General features: G+C 42.3%; 1 protein-coding gene across 1 annotated transcript in view; it reads right to left on the bottom strand.

Moving 5' to 3' along the window:
* The window catches only part of MROH8 (maestro heat like repeat family member 8), a 57,906-nt gene that overhangs the window by 19,458 nt on the left and 11,907 nt on the right, over positions 1-26,541 (bottom strand). The window contains exons 5-12 of the mRNA XM_086331926.1: positions 18,906-18,985; positions 17,994-18,138; positions 17,077-17,172; positions 13,054-13,158; positions 8,042-8,177; positions 6,080-6,198; positions 3,296-3,448; positions 1,463-1,623 (exon numbers count right to left, since the gene is read on the bottom strand). Coding sequence (XP_086188052.1) covers positions 1,463-1,623; positions 3,296-3,448; positions 6,080-6,198; positions 8,042-8,177; positions 13,054-13,158; positions 17,077-17,172; positions 17,994-18,138; positions 18,906-18,985 — 995 coding nt within the window. The remainder of the gene's footprint in view (positions 1-1,462; positions 1,624-3,295; positions 3,449-6,079; positions 6,199-8,041; positions 8,178-13,053; positions 13,159-17,076; positions 17,173-17,993; positions 18,139-18,905; positions 18,986-26,541) is intronic.

Raw genomic sequence — 26,541 nt, 5'->3', positions numbered from 1 at the left:
TTGCCATATGATCCAGCAGTTTTACTCCTGAGTGTATATCTGAAAAAGATAAAAACTCTAATTCAGAAACATATGCATACCAATGTTTATAGTGGCACTACTTACAGTAGTCAAGACATGGAAGCAACTTAAGTGTCTATCAACAAATGAACTGATAAAGATGTGGTATATATACACAATGGAATATTAGTCAGCCATAAAAATGAATGAAATATTGCCATTTGCAGCAACATGGATGGACCTAGAAATTATCATATTATGTGTAGTAAGCCAGACAAAGACAAACATCATATAGTATCACTTACATACGGACTCTAAAAAACTGATACAAATGAACTTTTTAATAAAATAGAAACAGACTCACAGACATAGAAAACAATTTATGGTTACCAAAGGGAAAAGTCGGGGGTGAGGGATAAATTAGGAGTTTGGAATTAACAGTTACACACCACCATATATAAAATAGTTAAACAACAAGGACTGACTGTATAGCACAAGGAACTATTAATATATTCAATATCTTGTAATAATCTATAATGGAAAAGAATCTGAAAAGAATCTAGAAAAAATGTGAATACAAACACTGAATCACTTTGCTGTGTACCCGAAACTAACATAATACTGTAAATCAAATATTCTTCAATTTTTTAAAAAGCTAAGAAATCTTTCTTTCAAAATAGTAATTACCCAAAATCACAGTATATAAAGCAGATAAATAGAAGGGCTGCTCTGGTTAAAGTGGGATAGGGCCTGAATGCCTCATTGCCTTCCCCATAAAGCATTTCCTGGAACTTCCAGGGTGCCTTGCCTCCAACTCAAAACCACTAGTCATAAAAAAGCTTCTTCTTTGTTCCTCTCTGTGATTCTATTCTTATTTATGTATATACTTATACTTTATTTTATATATATATATATTTATACTTTATTTTTTATATATATATTCATTTTTTGGCTAAATTTTTCTCAAATGTATTGCAGATATCATGACATTCACCCCTAAATCTCCCTTAAATTATCTGTCTCTTAAGAATAAGGAAATTTTCTACATATTATTATTTCACAACTAAGATTACATTAATTTAGTAATTAGTATATATATTTAAATCTCTTGAAAATTTTCTTTTATAGCTTTTGCTTTTCTTTCAGAATCCAATCAAAGTCATTTATTGCATTTGGTTATGTCACTTTAGTGTCTTTTTATCTAGAACAGTGCCTTTGGCACAATTATTTTCTTTCATGATAATTTTTTTGAAGAGTTCAGTCCAACTCTCTTGTAAAATGTTCTTCATTCTGGATTGTTTCCTTATTTTAGGCATTATGTTCTGATTTACCCTGAAGACATCTGTCTATATCATATTTCAACAAGAACATCCTTAGATTTTTGAGGGCAACCCTGCTCCACAGTACTCAGAGGTGTAGCACACACCCCTACTTACTCCAGAGGCTGTACCAATTCCGTTACCTGTCATATGGTACTGGGTGACACAGAAGGTGATCGATCACTGTATCTGTGTACTTGGGCCTGGACATAAGCAAACTCACAATATTTGTGATTTGTTGGCGAACATTAGGCTGGCTGCTTGTGGAGAGCAGGGCACAGATAACGCCCATAATTTCTGGCACCTGAAGAAGGGAAAGAAATCGCTTAAGACCTTACTGCTGTGGGACATTGATAGTTACTGAGCATACTGTAGTTATTTTGAAGAGGTCCTGGGGGCAACTTTTAATACCGAATGTTTATTATTTTTCAAAAAGTTTATTATTATCAAAACTACTAAAAGTATACCTGTATGAATGTATATGCACATAAAAAGATTTGGAAAAACATATATCTAAACATATTAATGTGTCTTTGAGTGATGGGATATTTACATTTTTGCTTATATATTTTTTCTAATTTTTCCTTAAATATTATGTATTGGTTTTATAATAAGACAAACTAATAAAAGCTGGAAGGAGGCTGGTTTTTCCCCACTCTGGCTCTGAGAATGGCAGGGGAGTCATAGCTGCCTTCCTCCTGCAGAAGTTTATCATATTCAGGTAAAGGAAACAAGAGCCACTGGGCTTGATCCATTTCTCTGCTTTGACTGCTCTTCCTGCTCCTAGTCTTGTGGCTCAAGGTCTCTGTGAAAATGTCAGCTTTTCAAAAGGCAGTCCTTAGTAGCCTTATATAAAATAGCCGTTCTTACCACCAGCTGCCAGAAACAGTTTGAGGATGGGCATGTGATGGCATTCTGGCCAATGAACATGGAGGAAAACCAGCTGGGGGCTTCTGGGAAAGATTTTTCTCTCTGATTAAAGGCAAGCAACCTCTCTCTTCTTTGCTGGGTAGTCTTAACTGCTTAGAGAGTTGGAAATTGTGGTGGCTGTCTTACTTATGAATATATGAACAGATTAAGTGGGAATGATGGAAAAACTCCTGGCTCTCTTATAAAGCTGTTGAGTTGCTGGACCCATCCTAGAAAATATACCTTACTTCCAGACTTCTTAATATATGAGGTGATAAACCCTTTGTATAAGCTTCTCACAAATATTTTTTTTCACAGCTGAGAGCACCCAAAAGATACAAATGCCCATTTCACCATCTTCCAAAATAGTACTGATCTTTTTGTATCTTTGCTAATAGATTAAAAAATGGGTTTTCATCATTTTAAAATTATTTTTATTTTTATCAAAGTGCAACATGCACACAATTTTAAAAGTCCAGTGGTATTCAAGGCTCTCTCTGGCCTATTCCTCAGGTCCATACTCCAGAGACAACCACTTTAATCCATTTTATTTCTTCCAGTATGTCCTTCCACATTTTAGATGATATAACCATACTGTTATTTCTTCATGTACCAATTTCATTAAAATAAACTCTCTTGATTTTAAATTTACTAAGTTAGCCTCCCTCTAGGATCACTGATGGCTTGGTTTTTTAAATTTTGGTACCTTTAACTAACCCGAATGAGGATCTAAACTGGAGTTACCATTCTCGTGTATGTTAATTATATTAAAAAAAAAAACAAAACAAAACTACAATCTTTTGGAAAACAGGGGCCATACCTCAGATTAAAAAAACAAAACAAAACCTGCCATCCTAGCTGCATACACAGTGGCTGTATATGCTTGTTGAATGCATGATTTTTCCGCATTAACTAAATAGACTAAGGCTTTGGCCATGGTCCCTTCAGTGGTTGTTCTCAGTTGTATTCTGCTGAATAGGAACAGCAGGAGAGACCTTAGCATCTGCAGGTGGGGACAGGGCTCTACCTGCATTTTAAACTCGGGAAATGTCCCCTGAGTGGTTTACCTTCTCAAACCGGGACTGTGCATTCTTCACCAATGCTTTCAGCAAGTCCCCCGCTGACCGCTGCGTGTGGGGATGTTTCAGGTTTTTCAGGCCATCCAGTGTAGCCATCACAAACTGGTAGAGGTCGTTGGAATTGAGAAAAACTTCGAAGACCTGAGATGATTTAGGGAAAATGAACTTTCGAGATGGATGGTTTAACAGGAAGAGTCCTGAACAAGGAACAATTCTAAGTCAACAATCAGAGAAGCACACAAAGACTGTTTACAGAAGTGAAAAACTGGAAGCAAACCAGTGTCCCGAGGGACTGTGCATGGTTTCTTACAACTCTGACTTTTAGAAAGAAGCTTGTACTGACTTCCCTGACAGTCGGGTGGTTAGGACTCTGTGCTTCCACTGCAGGGAGCACGTGTTTGATTCCTGGTTGAGGAACCAAGATCCTGCAAGCTAGGGATCATGGCCAAAGATAAAAAAGCTTGATTACTGAGATACTCAGAAAGAGTGACATATGATACTTTTATAGAAATAAGAATTAAGGAAAGGCCCTAATGCTCTATGGCTGACAGGGACACAAGCCTAGCTAAAATAATTTGGAGATGATTTATTAAAATAATGTGTCATTCTGCTTCTCACTATACGTTCAGTTCAGTGCAGTTGCTCAGTTGTGTCTGGCTCTTTGTGATTCCCATGTAGCACGCCAGGCTTCCCTGTCCATCACCGGCTCCCAGATCTTAACTCACTCAAACTCATGTCCATCGAGTCAGCAGTGCCATCCAACCATCTTATCCTCTGTCGTCCCCTTCTCCTCCTGCCTTCAATCTTTCCCAGCATCAGGGTCTTTTCCAGTGAGTCAGTTCTTCAAGTCAGGTGGCCAAAGTATTGGAGTTTCACCTTTACCATCAGTCCTTCCAATGAATATTCAGGACTGATTCCCTTTAGGATGAACTGGTTGGATCTCCTTGCAGTACAAGGGACTCTCAAGAGTCTTCTCCAACACCATAGTTCAAAACCATCAATTCTTTGGTGCTCAGCTTTCTTTATAGTCCAACTCTCACATCCATACATGACCACTGGAAAAACCATAGCTTTGACTAGACAGACTTTTGTTGGCAAAGTAATGTCCCTTGCTTTTTAATATGCTGTCTAGGTTGATCATAACTTTTCTTCCAAGGAGCAAGCTTCTTTTAGTTTCATGGCTTCAGTCACCATCTGCAGTGATTTTGGAGCCCCCCAAAATAAAATCTGTCACTGTTTCCATTGTTTCCCCATCTGTTTGCCATGAAGTGATGGGACCGGATGCTGTGATCTTAGTTTTCTGAATGTTGAGTTTTAAAAGTCAACTTTTTCACTCTCCTCTTTCACTTTCATCAAGAGGCTCTTTAGTTCTTCTTCACTTTCTGCCAGAAGGGTGGTGTCATCTGCACATTATTGATATTTCTCCCAGCAATCTTGATTCTAGTTTGTGCTTCATCTAGCCAGGCATTTCGCATGATGTCCTCTGCATATAAGTTAAATAAGCAGGGTGACAATGTGCAGCCTTGACATACTCATTTCCCCATTTGGAACCAGTCTGTTGTTCCATGTCCAGGTCTAACTGTTGCTTCTTGACCTGCATAAAGATTTCTCAAGAGGCAGGTCAGGTGGTCTGGTATTCCCATCTCTTGAAGAATTTTCCACAGTTTGTACATGACAGTGAATAAAGTCCTCCACATAATTATAATAGGTATAATCTACTAGGCACTTACCAAGTGATTGGCACTAAGCAAAGCATTTTCTGTACTGTATCTCATTTGACTCTCATAACAACTGACTTATCCTAATTTTTACAGATCCTCATATACAAATGAGGAAATTGACGTAAAGACAATTTACCTGATTCCTTAGACCAAACATGAATAAGATCTGTAGGCTTTTTTTCTGTGTATCACCTATTGTTGCCTAGTCTCTCAGTTGTGTCCGACTCTTTTGTGACCCCATGGTCTGCAGCCCACCAGGCTCCTCTGTCCATGGTATTTCCCAGGCAAGAATTCTGGAGTGGGTTGCCATTTCCTCTGCAGGGAATATTCCCAACCCAGGTCTCCTGCATTAGCAGGTGGGCTCTTTACCACCGAGCCACCAGGGAAGACCCTGATACCTAGAAGATGTTTAGTATTTGTGGAGTATTGGATAATTACATTAACAAAGAAGTGTATGGCTTTTTAATAGTTGTATTTGGATCAATTACACCCATTTTTTTAAAATTAGAGTTTTCTTTTAAGTCTTTATTGAACTCGTTACAATATTGCTTCTGTTTTATGTTTTGGTTTTTTGGCCACAAGGCATAGGGGACCTTACCTCCCCAACCAGGGATCAAATCTGCACTCCTTGCATTGGAAGGTGGTCTTAACCCTTGGACCACCAGGGAAGTCCCTCAAATTCACCCTCTTGAGGTCTCTTTTCGTGACAAGGATTTACATTTGCAAGGGGTTGGGTGGGGTTAGGAGAGCAAACAGGCACAGAGCTGGTCTGAAAAAATGTCCACACAGTGATACTGGCCTCACTGACGGTCTGATCTAAATCCCTTAAACTCACAGGGCAAAGTGTGTAACAGTTATGGCCATTACCTCATCTCCAAACTATGTTCTCTGGGCAATCTTGTATGTTTAGTTTTATAAGAAATTAACAGACCTTTTCCCAAAGTGATTTTATCATTTCACATTCCCATGAATAAATGTATGAGACTTCTGGTTGTTTCCCATCCTCTCCAACATTTCAAGCTGTCTTTAAAATTTTAGTCATTCTGATTACCTGGGCAATTCTGAAGGGACAACTATAGAACTGTTTAACATTGTAGAGTTCTAGGAGTTCTCGGCATTTTTTCACTGCTCTTTTCAAGCGTTGGCGATTTTTCTTGTCGTAAGTGATACCTGAGAAAATAATGTAACATATTAATACTTTCTGACTTATTTCCTTTTTCTTGATTTTGCAAGTCTGGTTGATCTTCAGGTTGAAGTAGATCCCCAGTCTTATTTTTGTCTATTTCACTTGAGTAAAAATGCTCATTTTTACTTTTTACACCCCCTCCCAAAAAAATGGGGGAAGGAATGTATGTTAATCTGATTCGCTTCTCTTCTGTGGAAGAGCAATATATAAAAAGAGCTGAAAGAAAAAAGAAGAGCTCTTTGTAAGAGCTTTTGAGTGATTTGGGAATACAAACGAGGCAAGTTAAACCATTTATTTCCCCATTGGTGAGGACTTTTGAGGAGTCTTCCTTCCTATGAAGCTTAGGTCCCGACAAAAATTTACACAGTTTTGTACTGAGTTTGATAGTTCTGCAATCAGAACTGTCTATGTGTCTAGTTTTGCTGATACTGAGTCTGCCAAGATGCCCTAACAGTGTTTTGTTTTCCTTGTGTTTTACTGTGGCTCATCTTCACTGGAAATTTATCTCTAGAAAGTATCTGAGCCCATGGTTGATCTATAGGAAGTATTTGAGCCCGTGGTTGAGGATACTGTTTCTCCAACTATAAGCTCTTTGTGGGATGGGACCTTGCCTGTCTTACTCACCAATGCATCCCTCGAACAAGAAGTGCTTCATAAATATTTGCTGAATGAACAACCAGCTGTGTTCCCGTGGCTATACGTCTCGGGAGACAAAGCTCATACTCAGAGCTGCTCGGAAATGAGACTGCTGCTTTGGGAAGTAGAGCACTATGCTGTCCTTGGTATAAGCAAGGCCAGGCTGGGCAACTGCTGGGTAGGGATAGAACAGACTCAGACTCAACACTGGGGAAGTCTGGGTTAGATATCTTCTGAAGTTTCTTCCAACTGTGGGGATCGGTGATTCACTCCTTGACCACCATGGCCCTCTCTTTGTTATTCAAATTCCCCACGTTCATATTTGCTGAGTGTCCTTGCTCACGCTGTTCCTTCTGCCTAATACACTCTTCTTATCACTTCACCTGACTAAATGTTATTTTTTAGGTTATCTTCAGAGAGGCCGTTTCTGAACCCCACAACTAGATTTGATCCTTACTCATGGCCTCTGTAATCTCCCTTCATAGCAGTCAAGTGTTTATAAGAAGAGTTATTTGTTGACCCCCTGATTCTCTGATGCCCCCACTAGATCATGTGTTACATCTAAGGATTGTGTGTGTGTGTGCGCTTAGTTGTATCCGACTCTTTGCAACCCCACAGACCGTAGCCCACCAGGCTCCTCTGTCCATGGCATTTTCTGGGCGGAAATACTGGAGTGGGTTGCCATTTCCTTCTCCAAGGGATCTTCCCAACCTGGAGATCAAACCCATGTCTCTTGCATCTCCTACATTGGCAGGCGGATTCTTTACCACTGCGCCCCCTGTGAAGCCCACATAAGGATCGGACCACATATTTTCTGGTTACTGTTAGATCTGAGTAAGGACTTAGTAAACATTTCTGGGATAAACACATAAAGGCAGGCCCAAGGGATGGCAAGAACTTCTTCTGCTTGCAACTAAACTAACTACTCCAGCTTTTCCACAGGGCCACATGTTTTCTGCTCCAACTCCATGGGCATGCACATGGCTAACACTGATGGGTCTGACCCAGTGTTATCCTTCTAATTATTAAGTCAGTGTGGCTCTATCTTTGCCTAGGGACAGGCTACCCTTCTCTCTATGAACCAGGGTAAAAGTCTTTCTAGAATGTGGGCAGTGAGTGCCCAAGGAGGCCTGGTGCTTTTTGTGCTATGCTGGAGAACTCAGGGCCTCACTGCCTCCAGCAGTGCCTTACACTTCAGCCTCAGGGTGATGTGCAGCAGGTAGTGCATGCCCTCCGCAGCCTCCTCGGCCACCTCTTTCAGTGGGTCCCCACACAGCAGAGCCATCAGAGCCACCAGGTGTCCAAGTCTTTGGAATTGCACTGGAAGCTGATTAGGAAGCAAAAGAAAAATACCATTAGACTGCATGTGCATTTGGTGCCTCAGATTTCAACTGTAGAAGTAATTCTGGAACCTCCTGCTTGAGAGAAGGCCAGTGTTCTATCCAGTGTTCTATCTACATGTGTAGATACAATATATCCAGCAGATGCTATTACATAGGATAAATTCTAATTTAAGTAAGCAACCTGAAAAATCCTTTGTGTTTAAAGATGTTCATTCTAGCACTGTTTTTACTACTTTTTTCTTTTTAAATATTTATTTATTTTTGGCTGCACTGGGTCTTAGTTGTGGCGTGTGGGATCTTCTGTTGTGGTGTACAGGCTTCTCCCTAGTTGTGGCTCTCCGGGTCAGTAGTTGCGGCTTACAGGCTTAGTTGCCCTGGGACATGTGGTATCACAGTTCCCCAACTGGGGATGGAATCAGTGTCCCCTGCACTGGAAGGTGGGCTCAATCACTGGACCGCCGAGAAGTCCCTCTAGCATGGTTTTTAAAGACCACATATTCAAAATAATTGCCAATAGCAATAAGAACTATACTGTTCATGGGGTTCTCAAGACAAGAATGCTGAAGTGGTTTGCCATTCCCTTCTCCAGTGGACCACATTTTGTCAGAGGGAACACATTGGTCATAGCAAACACCCTCTTCCAACAACACAAGAGACAACTCCACACAGGGACATCACCAGATGGTGAGCACTGAAATCCGACTGATTGTATTCTTTGCAGCCAAAGATGGAGAAGCTCTATATGGTCAGTAAAAACAAGATGGGGAGCTGACTGTGGCCCAGATCAGGAACTCCTTTTTGCCAAATTCAGACTTAAATTGAAGAAAGTAGGTAAAATGACTAGGCCATCAGGTATGACCTAAATCAAATCCCTTATAGTTATACAGTGGAAGTGACAAATAGATTCAAGGGATTAGATCTGATAGAGTGCATGAAGAAATATGGATGGAGATGTATAACATTGTACAGGAGGTGGTGATCAAAACCACCCCCAAGAAAAAGAAAAGCAAAAAGGCAAAATGGTTGTCTGAAGAGGCCTTACAAATAACTGTGAAAAGGCAAAGGAAAAAAGGAAAGATATACTCATCTGAATGCAGAGTTCCAAAGAATAGCAAGGAGAGATAAGAAAGCCTTCCCCAGTGATGAATGCAAAGAAATAGAGGAAAACAATAATTTTCTCTTCAAGAAAATTAGAGATACCAAGGGAACATTTCATGCAAAGATGGGCACAATAAAGGACAGAAATGGTATGGACCTAACAGAAGCAGAAGATATTAAGAAGAGGTGGCAAGAATACACAGAAGAACTGTACAAAAAAGATCTTCACGATCCAGATAATCACGATGGTGTGATCACTCACCTAGAGCCAGACATCCTGGAATGCGAAGTCAAGTGGGCCTTAGGAAGCATCACTATGAACAAAGCTAGTGGAGGTGATGGAATTCCAGTTGAGCTATTTCAAATCCTAAAAGATGGTGCTGTGAAAGTACTGCACTCAATACGCCAGCAAATTTGGAAAACTCAGCAGTGGCCACAGGACTGGAAGAGGTCAGTTTTCATTCTAATCCCAAAGAAAGGCAATGCCAAAGAATGCTCAAACTACCATACATTTACACTCATCTCACACGCTACTAAAGTAATGCTCAAAATTCTCCAAGCCAGGCTTCAACAGTACATGAACTGTGAACTTCCAGATGTTCAAGCTGGTTTTAGAAAAGGCAGAGGAACCAGAGATCAAATTGCCAACATCTGTTGGATCATCGAAAAAGCAAAAGAGTTCCAGAAAAACATCTATTTCTACTTTATTGACTATGCCAAAGCCTTTGACTGTGTGGATCACAACAAACTGGAAAATTCTTCAAGAGATGGGAATACCAGACCACCTGACCTGCCTCTTGAGAAATCTGTGTGGAGGTCAGGAAGCAACAGTTAGAACTGGACATGGAACAACAGACTGGTTCCAAATAGGGAAAGGAGTACGTCAATGCTGTATATTGTCACTCTGCTTACTTAAGTTATGATGCAGAATACATCATGTGAAATGCTTGGCTGGATGAAGCACAAGCTTGAATCAAGATTGCTGGCAGAAATATCAATAACCTCAGATATGCAGATGACACTACCCTTATGGCAGAAAGCAAAGAGGAACTAAAGAGCCCTTGATGAAAGTGAAAGAAGAGAGTGAAAAAGCTGGCTTGAAACTTAACATTCAAAAAACAAAAATCATGGCATCTGGTGCCATCACTTCATGGCAAATAGATGGGGAAACAATGGAAACAGTGATAGGCTTTACTTTCTTCGGCTCCCAAATCACTGCAGATGGTGATTGCAGCCATGAAATTAAAAGATGCTTGCTCCTTGGAAGAAAAGTTATGACCAACCTAGACAGCCTATTAAAAAGCAGAGACATTACTTTGCCAACAAAGGTCCATGTAGTCAAAGCTATGGTTTTTCCTGTGGTCATGTACGGCTGTAAGAGTTGGACCATAAAGAAGGCTGCACACTGAAAGATTGATGCTTTTGAACTGTGGTGTTGGAGAAGACTCTTGAGAGTCCCCTGGACAGCAAGGAGATCCAACCAGTCAATACTAAAGGAAATCAGTCCTGAATATTCATCGGAAGGACTGATGCTGAAGCTGAAACTCCAATACCGTGGCTACCTGATGTGAAGAGCTGACTTATTACAAAAGACTCTGATGCTAGGAAATAATGAAGGCAGAAGAAGAAGGGGATGACAGAGGATGAGATGGTTGAATGGCATCACCTACTCATTGGACATGAGTTTGATCAAGCTCTGGGAGAGGGTGAAGCACAGGGAAGCCTGGCATGCTGTAGTTCATGGGGTCGCAAAGAGTCAGACACAACAGACTGACTGAACAACAACAAGAATTATGAATACAACCATTAGGAAACAAGTATCCCAAGAATTTATAATAAGTTGGGAATAAATTAGCCTTGGTGGTTTAAATGGTAAAGAATCTTCCTGCAATGAAGATTCAATACCTGGGTCAGGCAGATCCTCTGGAGAAGGAAACGGCACCCCTCTCCAACACTCTTGCTTGGAGAATTCCATGGACAGAGAAGTGTAGCAGTCTGCACTCCATGGAATAACAGTCAGACACAACTGAGTGACTAACTTTCACTCTTCCCTTTTTTCAGGAATATGTGCTAGTTTGCTAAGTTGAAAAAGTCAGATACAAAGTTGAGATATACCAACTGACAATATTTAAAATTTTTATTTATAGATACTTTACCATATTATGGAAAAAAAGTCAAGTAGCTGGTCAAAACCTACCAGAAAAAGAAATATAATTTAAAATAAATAATGAAGCAAGTGGAACCAATTAAAAAAAAATGAAGGCAGAAAAGATAAATGAAGTTAAGGGTTTTGTTAGCATGCAGAATGCAGGATCATCTTTTACTCAAACTAGGCCACAGAGCTAGGCTTCAAACTTTCTCAGGCTTCACACAGAGGAACGCACTAATAGGATTCACACTGTCCATGAAGCAAGAAGCAAATAGCCATACAGAGGCAGCACGACTGTTCCTAGGATTGAGGCAGAAAGAAATTTCCACTGTGGCTTTTCAGAAAAATACATTGAGATAGTGGAAACAACAGCTTCTACAACCTATGTACACTAAACAGAGAAACACATATGCAAACTGTGTAAGATCTTTCATTCTCTGATAATATGTTCATTCTTTCAATCAACAAACACTGAGTATCCATTATGTGCCAGGTACTGGTTATGACCATAGCACTTATGGATAAGGCACTGGGGCTGCCACTGCGGACACAAACAGTGAACCTTCCTCAGAAAAGTCCAGGAGACTGCACCACACAAAATTCTGCATAGAACTTTCCGGACGTTCACAGACCCCTCAGGCACCTAAGTTAAGCACCCTTACGTTGGCAATTCTTGCCAGGAAGAAAATGCTGAGGAGGTTCCGCCGAGCCTAGAGGGAGATTATGCATAGGAAGAAGTCATTTGAAACTCTTGTCTTTAGTCTGCAGCCAAAATTAGAGTTTGAGGAAGAAGCATGCATGTGGTCAGACAATAGGGTAGCCAGTGAGCACAGAATAATAAGGTGGTCAGTGAGCCAGAAGTCATGTGCTCTCATCGACCAAACAGAGAACCAGGGAAGTTCCATCATTTGAGGGGCTGAGCTTCAGTAAGGAGGTGGCAAGTTTGGATGTGTTTTCAAAGGGAGAAATGAGAAAGGTAGTGGCACGCTGTCCTTTTGACTGTTAGAATAGTCACATGAATGCTAAGTTCTCTGAGGAATTGTCATAAAGACCTACTATTCCGACTCTCCCCCAGCTTCTCTTCCAATTCCTGGGCCTTACTATGCAGATTGGAGAAATGGTGGATGGAGAACAGAAGAGACTCCAGTGTGGAGAAGATCTACTGAGGAAAGAAGAAAGAGATTTTGTAGATGACAAAAAGGAACAGATCAGGAAAGAGGATCTGAGTTTGGGGAATTCTTTTTAGGAATTATGGGAGAGAATTCAGAACAACTGGAAAGTGAGAATGCAAAAGGGAAAAGAGAGGAGGTATTGTACAACCATTTTCTCTGAGATGCTGGGAGATCTTTAAATTGACTTACATACTTATATTTGCCTGCTACACTTTACTGCTTCAAACTCTTGTGCATCCCCTTGGGTATGCAAGATTACTAAACACAGTACCTGGCCTCAAGCTGCTCACTTACGGGAGAGGAGCAGATAAGTGAATAATGCCAAATGTTCTTACATGAGCATCAAGAAGGCACCAGTCTGGAGAGCCATAAACAGGAGGGGAACTGGGCAGTTCAAAGGATAGCTCTGGGTCCTTCATCTTCAACTGGAGGTCAACTTACTTGCAGGCTGAGATGTTTGAATAAACACTTCAGAACTTGAGTCATGCTGGCTGTGGCCCGTTCCCGTTCATGGTCTTTGTCTGACCGTAACCAGGGATCCATGTGCTGTGAAAAATAAATGGTTAAGCAGCTTGATCTAGGAAAATAACCCAAAAGTCACAAGCTCATATTTTACTAACATTGTTTAATTTCTCTAATAGGTACTCAAAGACTTTCTGATAGAACTGGTTTTCTATTACAATCCTAGAAAATCTTATCACTTAAGATATTTATGCATAACAGGAGGCATTCAATTTGCTTTTACAGAGTATAAATGGAAAACTTGAAACTAACTTTTTACATTTAAAAAAATGGTTTATCAGGAAGATCTATGATAACACCATATTCTTTTAGAAGAAGTGTGGAGGGAAAAGTCTCACATATAACTCTGTGCATGCACGCTCAGTCGCTAAGTCATGTCCAACTCCATGCAACTCCATGGACTGTGGCCTGCCAGACTCCTCAGGTCGTGGAACTTTCCAGACAAGAATACTGGAGTGGATTGCCATTTCCTGCTCTATGAGATCGTCCCAATCCACGAACTGAACCCTCATCTCCTGTCTCTCTTGCACCGGCCTAACACTGTGCCTTCTGGGAAGTCTGCCACATGTCACTACCACATCTGAAAACATTTTCTTAAATGACAAACCAGTTCTGGTTGCAAATGAAAGTAGTGGGATGACAAACCACCACAAAGACCTAGGGAGTCAGGTGGTCCAGCTTCTACCGGTGCTTATATTCTAGACTTGATTTTCTCTTCATCCAACTTTCCTCAATTATTTATTCTCTACTTCTGTATGTTTTTAGCCTTATGAAATCTATTTAAGAAAGAAAGAAAAGCAATGATGTGCTGCTATTAAGGAGCTTTGAGGATGGGAAATTGCATCTGCCTGAATCACCAACCTAGAGCCAGACATCCTGGAATGCGAAGTCAAGTGGGCCTTAGGAAGCATCACTATGAACAAAGCTAGTGGAGGTGAAGGAATGCCAGTTGAGCTATTTCAAATCCTATAAGATGATGCTGTGAAAGTGTTGCACTCAATATGTCAGCAAATTTGGAAAACTCAGCAGTGGCCACAGGACTGGAAGAGGTCAGTTTTCATTCCAATCCCAAAGAAAGGCAATGCCAAAGAATGCTCAAACTACCATACATTTACACTCATCTCACACGCTACTAAAGTAATGCTCAAAATTCTCCAAGCCAGGCTTCAACAGTACATGAACTGTGAACTTCCAGATGTTCAAGCTGGTTTTAGAAAAGGCAGAGGAACAAGAGATTAAATTGCCAACATCTGTTGGATCATCGAAAAAGCAAGAGAGTTCCAGAAAAACATCTACTTCTGCTTTATTGACTATGCTAAAGCCTTTGACTGTGTGGATCACAACAAACTGGAAAATTCTTCAAGAGATGGGAATACCAGACCACCTGACCTGCCTCTTGAGAAATCTGTATGGAGGTCAGGAAGCGACAGTTAGAACTGGACATGGAACAACAGACCGGTTCTAAATAGGGAAAGGAGTATGTCAAGGTTGTATATTGTCACTCTGCTTATTTAACTTCTATACAGAGTACACCATGAGAAACACTGGGCTGGATGAAGCACAAGCTGGAATCAAGATTGCCGGCAGAAATATCAATAGCCTCAGACATGCAGATGATACCACCCTTATGGCAGAAAGTGAAGAAGAACCAAAGAGCCTCTTGATGAAAGTGAAAGAAGAGAGTGAAAAAGCTGGCTTAAAACTCAACATTCAGAGAACTAAGATCACAGCATCCGGTCCCATCACTTCATGGCAAATAGATAAGGAAACAGTGACAGACCTTATTTTTTGAGCCCCAAAATCACTGAAGATGGTGACTGCAGCTGTGAAGTTAAAAGATGTTTGCTCCTTGGAAGAAAAGTTATGACCAACCTAGACAGCATATTAAAAAGCAGAGACATTACTTTGCCAACAAAGGTCTGTCTAGTCAAAGCTATGGTTTTTCCAGTGGTCACGTATGGATGTGAGAGTTGAACCATAAAGAAGGATGAACACTGAAGAATTGATGCTTTTGAACTATGGTATTGGAGAAGACTCTTGAGAGTCCCTTGGACTGCAAGGAGATCCAACCAGTCCTTCCTAAAGGAGATCAGTCCTGGGTGTCCATTGGAAGGACTGATGGTAAAGGTGAAACGCCAATACTTTGGCCACCTGGTGCGAAGAACTGACTCATTTGAAAAGACCCTGATGCTGGGAACGATTGAAGGCAGGAGGAGAAGGGGACAACAGAGGATGAGATGGTTGGATGGCATTGCTGACTCAATGGACATGAGTTTGAGTAAACTCCAGGAATTGGCGATGGACAGGGAGGCCTGGCGTGCTTCAATCCATGGGGTCGCAAAGAGTTGGACACGACTGAGCAACTGAACTGAACTGAACTGAGAATGGGAAATTGTATCTGCCTGAAACAGTCAGGGAAGGATTCATGGAGGAGGAACTTCAGAGAAAGAGTGGCATTTCAGGTAGAAGAAATGGCTTGAATTAAGCTAGGAAGGCAGGAAGGTACAAGGCACAACCAGGTAAATGAGAGAAACCCAACGTGGCTGGAGTGTTGATGTATAAATAGAAGGAGGATGAGAAATAACGTCTGGCTTCCCAGGTGGCTCAGTGCTAAAGAACCCGCCTGCCAATGCTGGAGACATAGGAGACTGGATCAAGCCCTGGGTTGGCAAGATCCCTTGGAGGAGGAGATGGCGACTCACTCTAGTATTCTTGCTGGAAAAATCCCATGGACAGAGGAGCCTGACAGGTACGGTCCATAGAGTCACAAAGAGTTGGACGTGACTGAGCACAAGCATGAAAAATAACATTAAGGTCTGTTGTGGCAAAGATTAGTATCCATTTGCATAAAGGCACAAATGATTAATAATAATTTAAAGGGTATCCCTTTCTAGAATAGCTGCATCTTAAAAAGAAGAAAGAGAGTAAGACGCTTGAACTGCAGTGAATGCACTCCAATGAGTAACACTCTATTGGTGGAATGGCAGCTACTGGAAAGGGTACAGGTGATGGCAGGTGGCTATGAACAACCTTGCCTGGTAGGCAGCTGCCTATTTACTCCTTCATGAGGCTGACTCTGTTCTCTTGATCACTGATTGAAGCCCTTCTATAGTAATGAGCAAAAATAATTTAAGGAATAATTATAGCAAGCATTTAAACCATTTTTGAAGGCCATTTATTCAATACTCATAGTAATTATTATCTCCATTTAAAGGTGAGAAGACAGACCTCCTTGGTGGTCCAGTGGTTAAGAACCCGCCTGCCAACACAGGGGACAGGTTTGATCCTGGAAGATCTGACATGCCTTGAGGCAACTAGGCCCGTGTGCCACAACTATTGAGTCCATGTACCTAGAGCCTGTGCTTCGCAAATAGAGAAGCCACCTCAATGAGCAGCCCATGCACTGCAGAGCAGACCCGCTCACCACAACTGGAAGGAGCCTGTGCTTTCGAAGAACAAGACCCAGTGCAGCCATAAATACATAGATAAGTATTTTAAAAAGGTGAAGACTGCAAGATTAAATTCCTTGCTGAATGTATGTAACCAATGAATGGCAGAGAGTCAGAATTTGAACCCAAGTCTGGCTCAACATGCAGAGCTGATACTCACCTATTACAGTAAGTGAAAGTGTTAGTTCCTCAGTTGCGTCTGACTATTTTCGACCCCATGGACTGTAGCCCTCCAGACTCTTCTGCCTGTGGAATTTTCCAGCTAAGAATACTGGAGTGGGTTGCCATTTTCTACTCCAGGGGATCTTCCTGACCCAGAGATCAAACCTGTGTCTCTTGAATTGCAGGCAGATTCTTTACCGTCTGAGCCACCAGGGAAGCCCATACTCGCCTATTACGTTGCCTCCTAAAACTTAACCTTTCCAAATTTTTTCCTTCCACTTTCACCAGTTAATAGGAATAGTTACCCATTCTCTCCTGATATCTTGTTTACCTTAAAAATGATGTCAAGATTTTCCAAATGTCGGTCTTTTATCACCAAACTCTGGAGCATCTCAACGAACGCCTGGAACGTCCGCCTGTAGAGATACTGCAAAGGCACAGGGTTAGTGAGGACCCCGCGGGAAGCTCTCCCACACTGCACACTTTAAGGCTCTCCTGGTTATCTTAGACCTTACTCAAAGGTAAAGGACCTTTGCGTAAAGCACTCGCAGGCAGTATGTGACTCGAGGTGAAACAATAAATCTTCATTTCAAATGGACATCTCAGCCTTACCAGGAACCCAGTTAACTGATTCTCACTACATGTGAGAACTACTTACAGGTTATCAACATACTTTTAAAGCTTGACTTGTGAGCCTTTCTGATACCTTAAAACCCAGAGAACAAAGTCCCCTTTGGCAACTGCTTCACCTTCCAGTTTACCAGCTGCAGAAGGAAATCCAGCCTTGGCCCTTCCCTTCCTCTTTTCTCTGCTTGAAAGCTTTTCTTACAGAGATGTTGACATGCCCTCTCTGCAACTGTCACCTCATCAGGAAGCCTCTCTCTGGCACCTGATGCATAGGGCTGGCCAACAAGTTCATTTGGTTTTCCCATGTTATTGAAAAACTAGGCATATGAACGTTCCCGTCTTATTGTAAAGCCAAGTGCAGGAAAAGAAGGAATGAAGGGAAGAAAACAAAATAAAGTGGGATTAAAAAAAACAAAACTATTTAACAACCTATTTTATTCGTCTCCTGCACTGGCAAGCAGATTCTTTGCCAACTGTGCCACCTGGCTGCGCCACCCATTTTATTCACCAGACTTTGCTTAAATAGTTTTTGGTGAGTTCCAAAAAATCGAATGTACTTTCAAAAAGCCAAGATCAGCTGACCCTGTGGCTGGTGAGTTACTCTGGCAAGGTGTGAGTTACCTCTGAATTGCAGGATCCACCTGGCATGATTTCCTGCGGATGGATAAGGGTCTTGATAGAGGGCAGAGCGATTACACTTTTGGTGACAAGACTGAACAGGTCAGCTCGATCTTCAGAACCAAACAGCAAGTAGACATCTTGGCAACTAAAAAAAAGACAGTTTGGGAATAACTAGCTGGGAAGAATCTGATTTGATGTTGATAAGCAGGAATCCAAGTGACCCCAAAGAGAAGGAGAAACTGCTTGGTATATCATTCTAATGGAGGAGACCAATGGCACACTTGTCAGTCTGTCTGGACAAACCTCGAAAAGGTTAAGAGGAGGAGTTTCAGGCTCAGAGCCTCCAACCTGGTCCCTTCCTTTCCCTCCCCAACCCACAAGAGTGACTCCTCAGGCTTTCCTTCAGTTCAACCACAGAAGGAAGCCAGCTACAGTCTGATACAACAAACCACAATTTTCCAAAGTGTGTTGTGCTGAATGCTTGTTAGTTTTTGGTTTTGAGTTTGGGGACTGGTAGGCGGACCCAAGTTTAAAAACCTTTTAACTACAGGACTTCTTGGGACCTTTAATCAGTTAATGTGCCGTACTAATCTCTAAGAGAGGTAAATAGCAGACAGCCCTTCCAAATTTCTCAGGCCATGGACTTCTGCTGTCATGAAGCATATATGGGAATACCTTTATACTGAATATACTCTGGACACAACTGAGCTCCACAGAGGTTCTAGTGGGTCTTTGAGATACAGATGGGAGCACACACGAAAGCCAACTTCTTACACAGAAACATGGATCTGGCTTTCCCTTCTCTTTCTAAATAGTTTTCAGGAGTTAAAAATAGGAAGCACGTCTGTTGGCTCTGGCACTGGCCCTGAATGAGGAAGCAAGATGCATGCATAGGGGGCATGCGGGCCTCACCTGAAGTCAGTGATGGTGATAAAGACCTCCTGGAGCACAGGACTGAAGAGAGACTGCAGGGGCTCCTCCTCTACCAGTGTCTGCAGTGAGAGGGAAAGAACTTTAGAGAGTCGAGAACAGGCAGAGCCATTAGGCCAGATGGCAGGAGACGTGGACGGCCTGGAATAACCACGGCAGGTCCTCTGGCGGGCCTGCTCCTGGGTTCCACCGGGCTGGCAGCAGGACTGTGGCCAGGCTAGGAGTTTAGTCTCTGAGGCCTGGCTTTGCCTCTTACTAGCTATTTGAGCGGATACCTGCCTGTACCTGTTTCCTTATCTGCAAAACAAGGTAACAGTACTATTTATCTTCATAAGTTGGTTGTGAGAATTAAATGAGCTAATTCATAATACTCAGTGCATGTGTGCTCAGTCGCTTCAGTCGTGTCCAACTCTTTGCAACCCTACGGACTGTAGCCCGTCAGGGATCTCTGTCCATGGGATTTTCCAGGCAAGAATACTGGAGTGGGTTGCCATGCCCTCCTCCAGGGGATCTTCCCAACCCTGCGATCAAACCCACATCTCCTGCGTTGCAGGTGGATTCTTTACCCACTGAGCCAACTGGAGTAGCCAACTGGCTACTCAGTAGCCCTCAGTAACTGTGCAGAGAAGGCAATGGCAACCCACTCCAGAACTCTTGCCTGGAAAATCCCATGGACAGAGGAGCCTGGTAGGCTGCAGTCCATGGGGTCGCTAAGAGTCGGACACGACTGAGCGACTTCACTTTGAGTTTTCACTTTCATGCATTGGAGAAGGAAATGGCAACCCACTCCAGTGTTCTTGCCTGGAGAATCCCAGGGACAGGGGAGTCTGGTAGGTTGCTGTCTATGGGGTCGCACAGAGTCGGACACAACTGAAGCGACTTAGCAGCAGCAGCAGCAGTAACTGTGAGATAGTGTCTGTTAGTCACTATTTTCATGACTAGTGATTATTTCCCAGAGAAGGCAATGGCACCCCACTCCAGTACTCTTGCCTGGAAAATCCCATGGACAGTGGAGCCTGGAAGGCTGCAGTCCATGGGGTCGCTGAGGATCGGACACGACTGAGCGACTTCACTTTCACTTTTCACTTTCATGCATTGGAGAAGAAAATGGCAACCCAGTCCAGTGTTCTTGCCTGGAGAATCCCCGGGACAGGGGAGTCTGGTAGGTTGCCGTCTATGGGGTCGCACAGAGTCGGACACAACTGAAGCGACTTAGCAGCAGCAGCAGCAGCAGTGATTATTTCCAGTTTAGGCTTCCTAACTCTTCTTGCTACTAAGCCAGCCATCTCTAGTCTAGTGCCTAATCTTATTCTAAGTTGCTTGTTCTGGAAAACAAATAACTTCACGGATTCCAAACTGGCAGAGGGAAAGCAGCTTTGCACTACTGAATAAACCTGCAGAGTGGTAGGAAAAAAGAGGCTCTGGAGCTGATACACCTGGGTTTGAGCACTGGTTCTGACTCTCTCGCTCTCTGTGACCCTGTGTGTCATATTGAACTTTCCTGTGCCTAAGTTTCCTTATCCAGATGGAGAAGATGAGCTCTTTCTCAGGGAGTTGAGCTGAAGAGCAGATGTGAACGGATGTAGGGGCCTCCTTATGGGACCGTCTACCCAGCCTCTCTGGCAACTGCCTTCGGCCATCAACAGTGGGTGTTCCACAGCCACGTTTCTTTAATATTCATGTATTCGGCTGTGCCAGGTCTTAGCTGCCTCAAGCATGATTTTCGATCTTCATTGTGTCACGCAAGATCTTTAGTTGCAGCATGCAGGATCCTTAGTTGTGACATGTGGGGTCTAGTTCCCTGACCAGGGATCCAACTGTGTCCCTTGCATTGGAAGCGTGGAGTCTCAGCCTCTGGACCACCAGGGAAGTCCGCACACAGCCATGTTTCTGCTAAGTCATTTTCTTCCATTAACCACAACTCGTCTGTCTAGGAGTACACACCACAAGGTCAACTCACTATATTCTCTCTCTTAGGAATGCTGAACTGAGACAAGGAGCCTCAATCTCTGGCTGGTCTATGAAAGGAGAAAACTAAAAATTTGGGAGCACTGCCCTATGGATTGGGTAACCAAACGAGCAAATTTTGGCAGGAAAGAAGTGGGAGGGGGGAGAGGAAAGGGAAGGAGGAGGGAGACGGAGGGAGATGGAAATGCACACAAAGGAGGAAAGAGGTGGAATGTTCGCACTGGGCATGAGGAAATTTTTGTGTGTGTGTGCGGTTTCATTTCCTTTCTGGAGCAAGATGCTCTTCCTATTACAGGATTCTAGGCAGCATGCAGTGATCCTAAGAATAGATCTTCCCTTTTAGGTTTCTCTTGCCTGCCACCCAAAAGATCTCATTTAGAACTTAGGACGGTGCCCAGGAGGCAGTGCTCAACAAACATGCCTGGGCTCTTTTTTGTGCCCTTCTCTGAGTTATCTCTTTCTCTTTTCTCGTCTCACTTTCCAACTCTGGTCAGATCTTGCAGATGGACTACTTGTTCTTTCTGATTTCCTCATGGAGCTTTCTTACTTATTTGTATGGTTCACAGTCTGGAAGGAACAAAGCATCAGACTTGGCCTTCAGGCTGACAGTCGGCCTCTACTCACTCCGATCTACGTCTCTCAAGAGCATCATCACTAAGGTCACAGGGACAGCCTGGCATTTGGATGTTAAGAGGTGAGCTCATCATTCTCCCATGCAAAGGACAGCACTTCTCTGCCTCCAATTACTGAGGACAGCATCCTTTCCCAGGCTCGTAAGAGAGACAATTTGTGGTTTTTTTCCTCTCTTTACTTCCCATGTCCAATCTGTCACAGTGATAGCCCCTTCCTGCTTTGCACAGATTCTGACTCTCCATCCCGGTACCCATATTCCTACATATTCCTGTAGCCACTCCCACGTGGATGAAGGCAGTGCTTTTTAGCTAAAACTCCAGGCCTGCAGTTCTGATTTCAATATACCTGACCACTTCTGTCAGAATAATCTTTAAAAAAATTTTTTTTATTGAAGAACAGTTGATTTATAGTGTTGTGTTAGTTTCAGGTTTACAGCAAAGTGAATCAGTTATACACATACACACACACACACATATATATATCTCCACTCCTTTTCGCATAAAGCTCATTACAGAGTATTGAGTAGAATTCCCTCAGTAGGTTCTTAATAGTTATCTATTTTATATAGTTATATATGTCAACCTCAATTTTCCAATTTATCTCTCTTCCCTTTTACCCTCTGATACCATAAGTTTGTTTTCTGTATCTGCGATTCTACTTCTGTTTTTTAAATAAGTTAATCTGTATTCTTTTATAGATTCCACATATAAGTGATATTGTATCTTTTGTCTTTCTCTAACTTACTTCACCCAGTATGTCTTTTGTTTTTTTAAATCAGTAAGGTATGAATGGCTTATTATATATTCACAATTATGCTAACCACTATGTGGAATCAGAAGCTGAGAGGCTTTTTGATTGTAAAGTATTTGTGTAGCAGGGACCTCCCAGGGTGACTATCCAAATCATAGCACTCACCCTTTCTCTGGGAGCTGCCTCTAATACACAGGGAGGGAGGGATGCCCAGAAGTCATGGCATCATGATACCATGCTGCCCCCTGACACGCCCGATTGATGCAGGAGTGGAGAAGAGACCCAGCCTGGGCCAAGCAGACTCTCTCCCTCGGATTGTGGAATTAAGGACTGACCGACACGGACAGATTGGGAGCTGCGAGAGGTTAGGGTCATAGTGATGGCAGAGCATTCCCTGCCTTTGAGACTCCTGGAGGCGTCCTGGAATGGGCTTTTTTGGAGGCTTGATAGGTAAACATCTTCCTTAGGCTCTAAGCGAGATATTCCAGCGTCCTTTGTTGGTTTTAATTCTATATGTAATCATTTGGCTGTTCCAGGTCTTTGTTGTGGCATGAGAACTCTTAGTTGTGGCATGTGGGATCCAGTTCCCTGACCAGGTTGAACCCGGGCTCCTTGCATTGGGAAGGGGAGGCCACTGGACCACCAGGGAAGTCCCCATCCCTTTGTTTTTAACATAAGTGAGCCAGAGTTGATCTTCATTGCTCGCCTCAAGAAGAATCTTAACCAATCTTAACAAAATGAGACATTTGTTTCAAAGGTCTTAATGAAAGCCATACAGATATTACTATCTCCATTTTCCAAGTGGAGCTAGAGGTTCAGAGAAGCAAAGTGGTTTGTCTAAAATCACAAAGGTTGTGCTTGACAGAACTAGAACTAGAAACTATGTCCTTTAATTCCTAAAACAGGTCCCTTTCTTCTCCATCCTTCTGCTTCAGGGAGCTCAAACTCTCACTTGGACAACAGGACAGATTATTTTCTTATTAGTTCAGTCTTGTGAACTGCCTGTCCTCCATACTCCTTCAGCATGCATTATTCATATCATAGAAGAGTCTTCCTAAAACATCATTCTCACCCATTTCTTACTCTGCTGCTCAAGTAACACAGTGCTTTTTCAATGTTGAGTATACCCTTTACCAGATGACCTAGTAGTAGGGTTTTGTGGAGGACCTCAAGGCAGAATTAGGGTGGAGTCCCAAGCTGCCAGAGGAAAACTAAGAGGCATTATGGACAAGTCCAGCTACTTTAAAATTCTGCAACAGGAGGACGTTTCTGGTTATCCACTGGTTAGGAATCCACCTTGCAATGCAGGGGACACGGGTGGGAGAACTAAGATCCCAAATGCCTATGAGGCAAGTTAGCCTGCATCCCAGGAGAGAAGCCCCCAGGGTTATGAATAATTCTGCCATAACTCAGAATTACTACTTCACATAGCCAGATCCCAATTTACCCCTCAAAGTCCCTACTCACTGGTTCTTTCTTTCAACCCTATTTATCACTTCCTTTTAAGATTAGCTCAGGAGATCTATCTGGATCAATTTCACTCAAATCTTGTCATTACTTTATATCCCAATTGTCACTGTAGTTCTTCTCTTTTCTATTAAAGTTCTCCACATATTGTTTACATCTTTTTTGATTTTGAAGTAACAGACATACAATAAACTGTACATATTTAAAGTGTATAGTTTAATGATTCTGAACATAGGTATGTATGCATGGAATCAACACCACAATCAGGATATGGATCACTCCCAAAAGTTCTCTTGTGCTACCTTGTAAATTCTCCCTCCTGCCTGTCCCCACTCTACTCCCACCTCCAGGAAAGCACTAATGTGATATCACTATAGATAATCTTAATTTTCCAGAATTTCATGTAAATGGAATCACAGAGTATATTCTCTATCTGGCTTCCTTCACTTAGTATAATTATTTTGAGATTCATCCAAGCTGTACAATATATTAACAGTTCATCCATTTGCGTTGCTGAGTAGTATTCCATTGTATGGATATACCAAAACTGGTTGATCCACTCACCTGTTGATGGATCTTTGGGTTGTCTCCAGTGTTTAGTTTCTACAAATAGAGCTGCTATAAAACACTGGCGTACAAGTCATTGTATGGACATATGCTTCATTTTACCCAGGAATGGAATTGCTGGGTCATATGGTAAGTATATGTTTAACTTTTTAAGAAACTGCCAGTTTTCCAAAATGGCTGTGGGGTACATGGGAGTCTTAGTTGTGCCACATCCTCCTCACTAACATTTGGTACCACCTTTCTTTTTATTTTAGCCAGTCTAGTTGGTATAAAGTTGCATATCATTGTGTTTTTTTTTAAATGTGTATTATTTCTTTATTTGGCTGTGCTGGGTCTCAGTTGCGGCATGTAGACTCTTAGTTGCAGCTTGTGGGATCTAGTTCCCTGAACAGGGATTGAACCGAAGCACCCTACATTAGGAATGTGGCATCTTAGCCACTGGACCTCCAGGGAAGTCCCTCTTGTGGTTGTAATTTGCTTTTTCCTAATCACAGTGATGGAGCATGTTTTCATGTGCTTATTTGTAAATCTTCTCTGGTGAAGTACTGTAACAGATTCTTTTCCCCCTTCTTTTCCATATTCTACTCTCAGCTTCCTTTGCTCTTTTTATTTGGATACTGAAAAGCCATGCTTTGTCATGGATCAAGAGAAAGACTGGAAAATCCCATAAACCTCTTTCTTTAGAATGACCCTGGTTTTCTTCTCAGAGCTGCCTCTCCTCTTGGTTGTTGGAAGCAACACTCTTTTAGCTCCTGCACATGGTCTTGAACAATGATGTCCTGACCCCTGGAGTTTTCTGGTGGACATTGACTCTCCTTAACTCTTCGAGGCTGAACCCCTTGCCAGCTCAAACTTGGGTTGATGCCTGACAGTAGGTATTTTGCTACTGGCTGGACAGGTTCAGGTGCAAAGCATGGGGAAATTCAGCGTGCTTGTGGATTCAGCTTGTGGATCTTCTGAGCTGACTGGCTGAACTATGTGTCAACCCACTGCTGCCAATTTTTGTAGACGTGGGACTGTGGAATCATGCCATTTTGGCTGAGTCCTATGGCTGCATATAACTCTCTTTGCATGGAGCAGAGCCAAGTAAAAACCTTCACTCACCCTTAAATCTGCATCATATCATTCTGTTCTACATAATGTATTACTTGGAATTTTTCTCAACCTACTTATGAGGTGTAGTCACTTCCAAACTGTAAACTCTTGAAGGGCAAGGAATAACCAGCACCACAATGTTCTGGGTACAGAAGATCTTTGATATAGTCTGGCGTGCCTATGGCCTCACTCACTCAGTTGTGTCTGGCCCTTTGGTTCCCCATGGACTGTAGCCTGCCAGGATCCTCTGTCCATGGGATTTCTCAAGCAAGAATACTGGAGTGGGTTGCCATCTCCTTCTCCAGGGGACCTTCTCAACCCAGGGATTGAACCCATGTCTCCTGTGTCTCCTGAACTGAAAGGTGGATTCTTTACCACGCCTACCACTTAACACACCCGTTAGCAGGTTAGCCTTCAGTTCTGAAAACTAATCATCAATCTAATCAGCCTTACAAATCTGTGCACCTACAGGTGTACCTACGGCTGATTCTTGTTGATGTATGACAGAAAATCACAAAATTCTGTAAAGCAATTTTCCTTCAATTAAAAAAGTTTTTTTAAAGTTAAGTGCTTGTCTAAGTGCATCTGGATCCTTTGACATGGAACAGACCACTCACTTACTCCTCTGTGCCCTTACTAGACTTATTTAAACTTTTGTTATAGTCTCTGTGACACTTGATTGGCTGCAGGAACAGAGATTATATCTTTGTGGCCTCAGTTCCTAGGATACTGTCTGGAACTGTCAAGTACTTAGCAAGGCAATGCATGAATGAGTTAGTGGCAGAGTATGGCTAGAGTTAAATAAAAACAGGACAACAATAAAAAGGATACCACCATGTTTCTCAAATGCAAAATATGTGTTAGGTACTGTGTTCTGTGGCCGGCATTTATTTATTTAATGCTCTCAGTAGCTATGTAAAGTACTGGGTTGGCCAAAAACTTCATAACATCGTATGGAAAAATCCAAACAAAATTTTTGGCCACTCCAATAGATACAGCTATTCTCATTTAATAGATGAGAATACTGAGGCACGGAGAAGTGCAGTACTTTCCCGAAGTCTCACAGCTAGAAAGAGGCAGAAGTGGCACTGAACTAGGCATTTGATTATAGAATCTGCCTCAGAACTACTGCTCACTT

Source organism: Bos grunniens, chromosome 13, assembly GCF_055505025.1.
Source record: "Bos grunniens cultivar Pamir isolate PY7600 chromosome 13, Bosgru_T2T1.0, whole genome shotgun sequence".
Lineage (NCBI taxonomy): Eukaryota > Metazoa > Chordata > Mammalia > Artiodactyla > Bovidae > Bos > Bos grunniens.
Note: the sequence above shows the minus strand (reverse complement) of the source record. Positions and strands in the feature narration are given on the sequence as shown.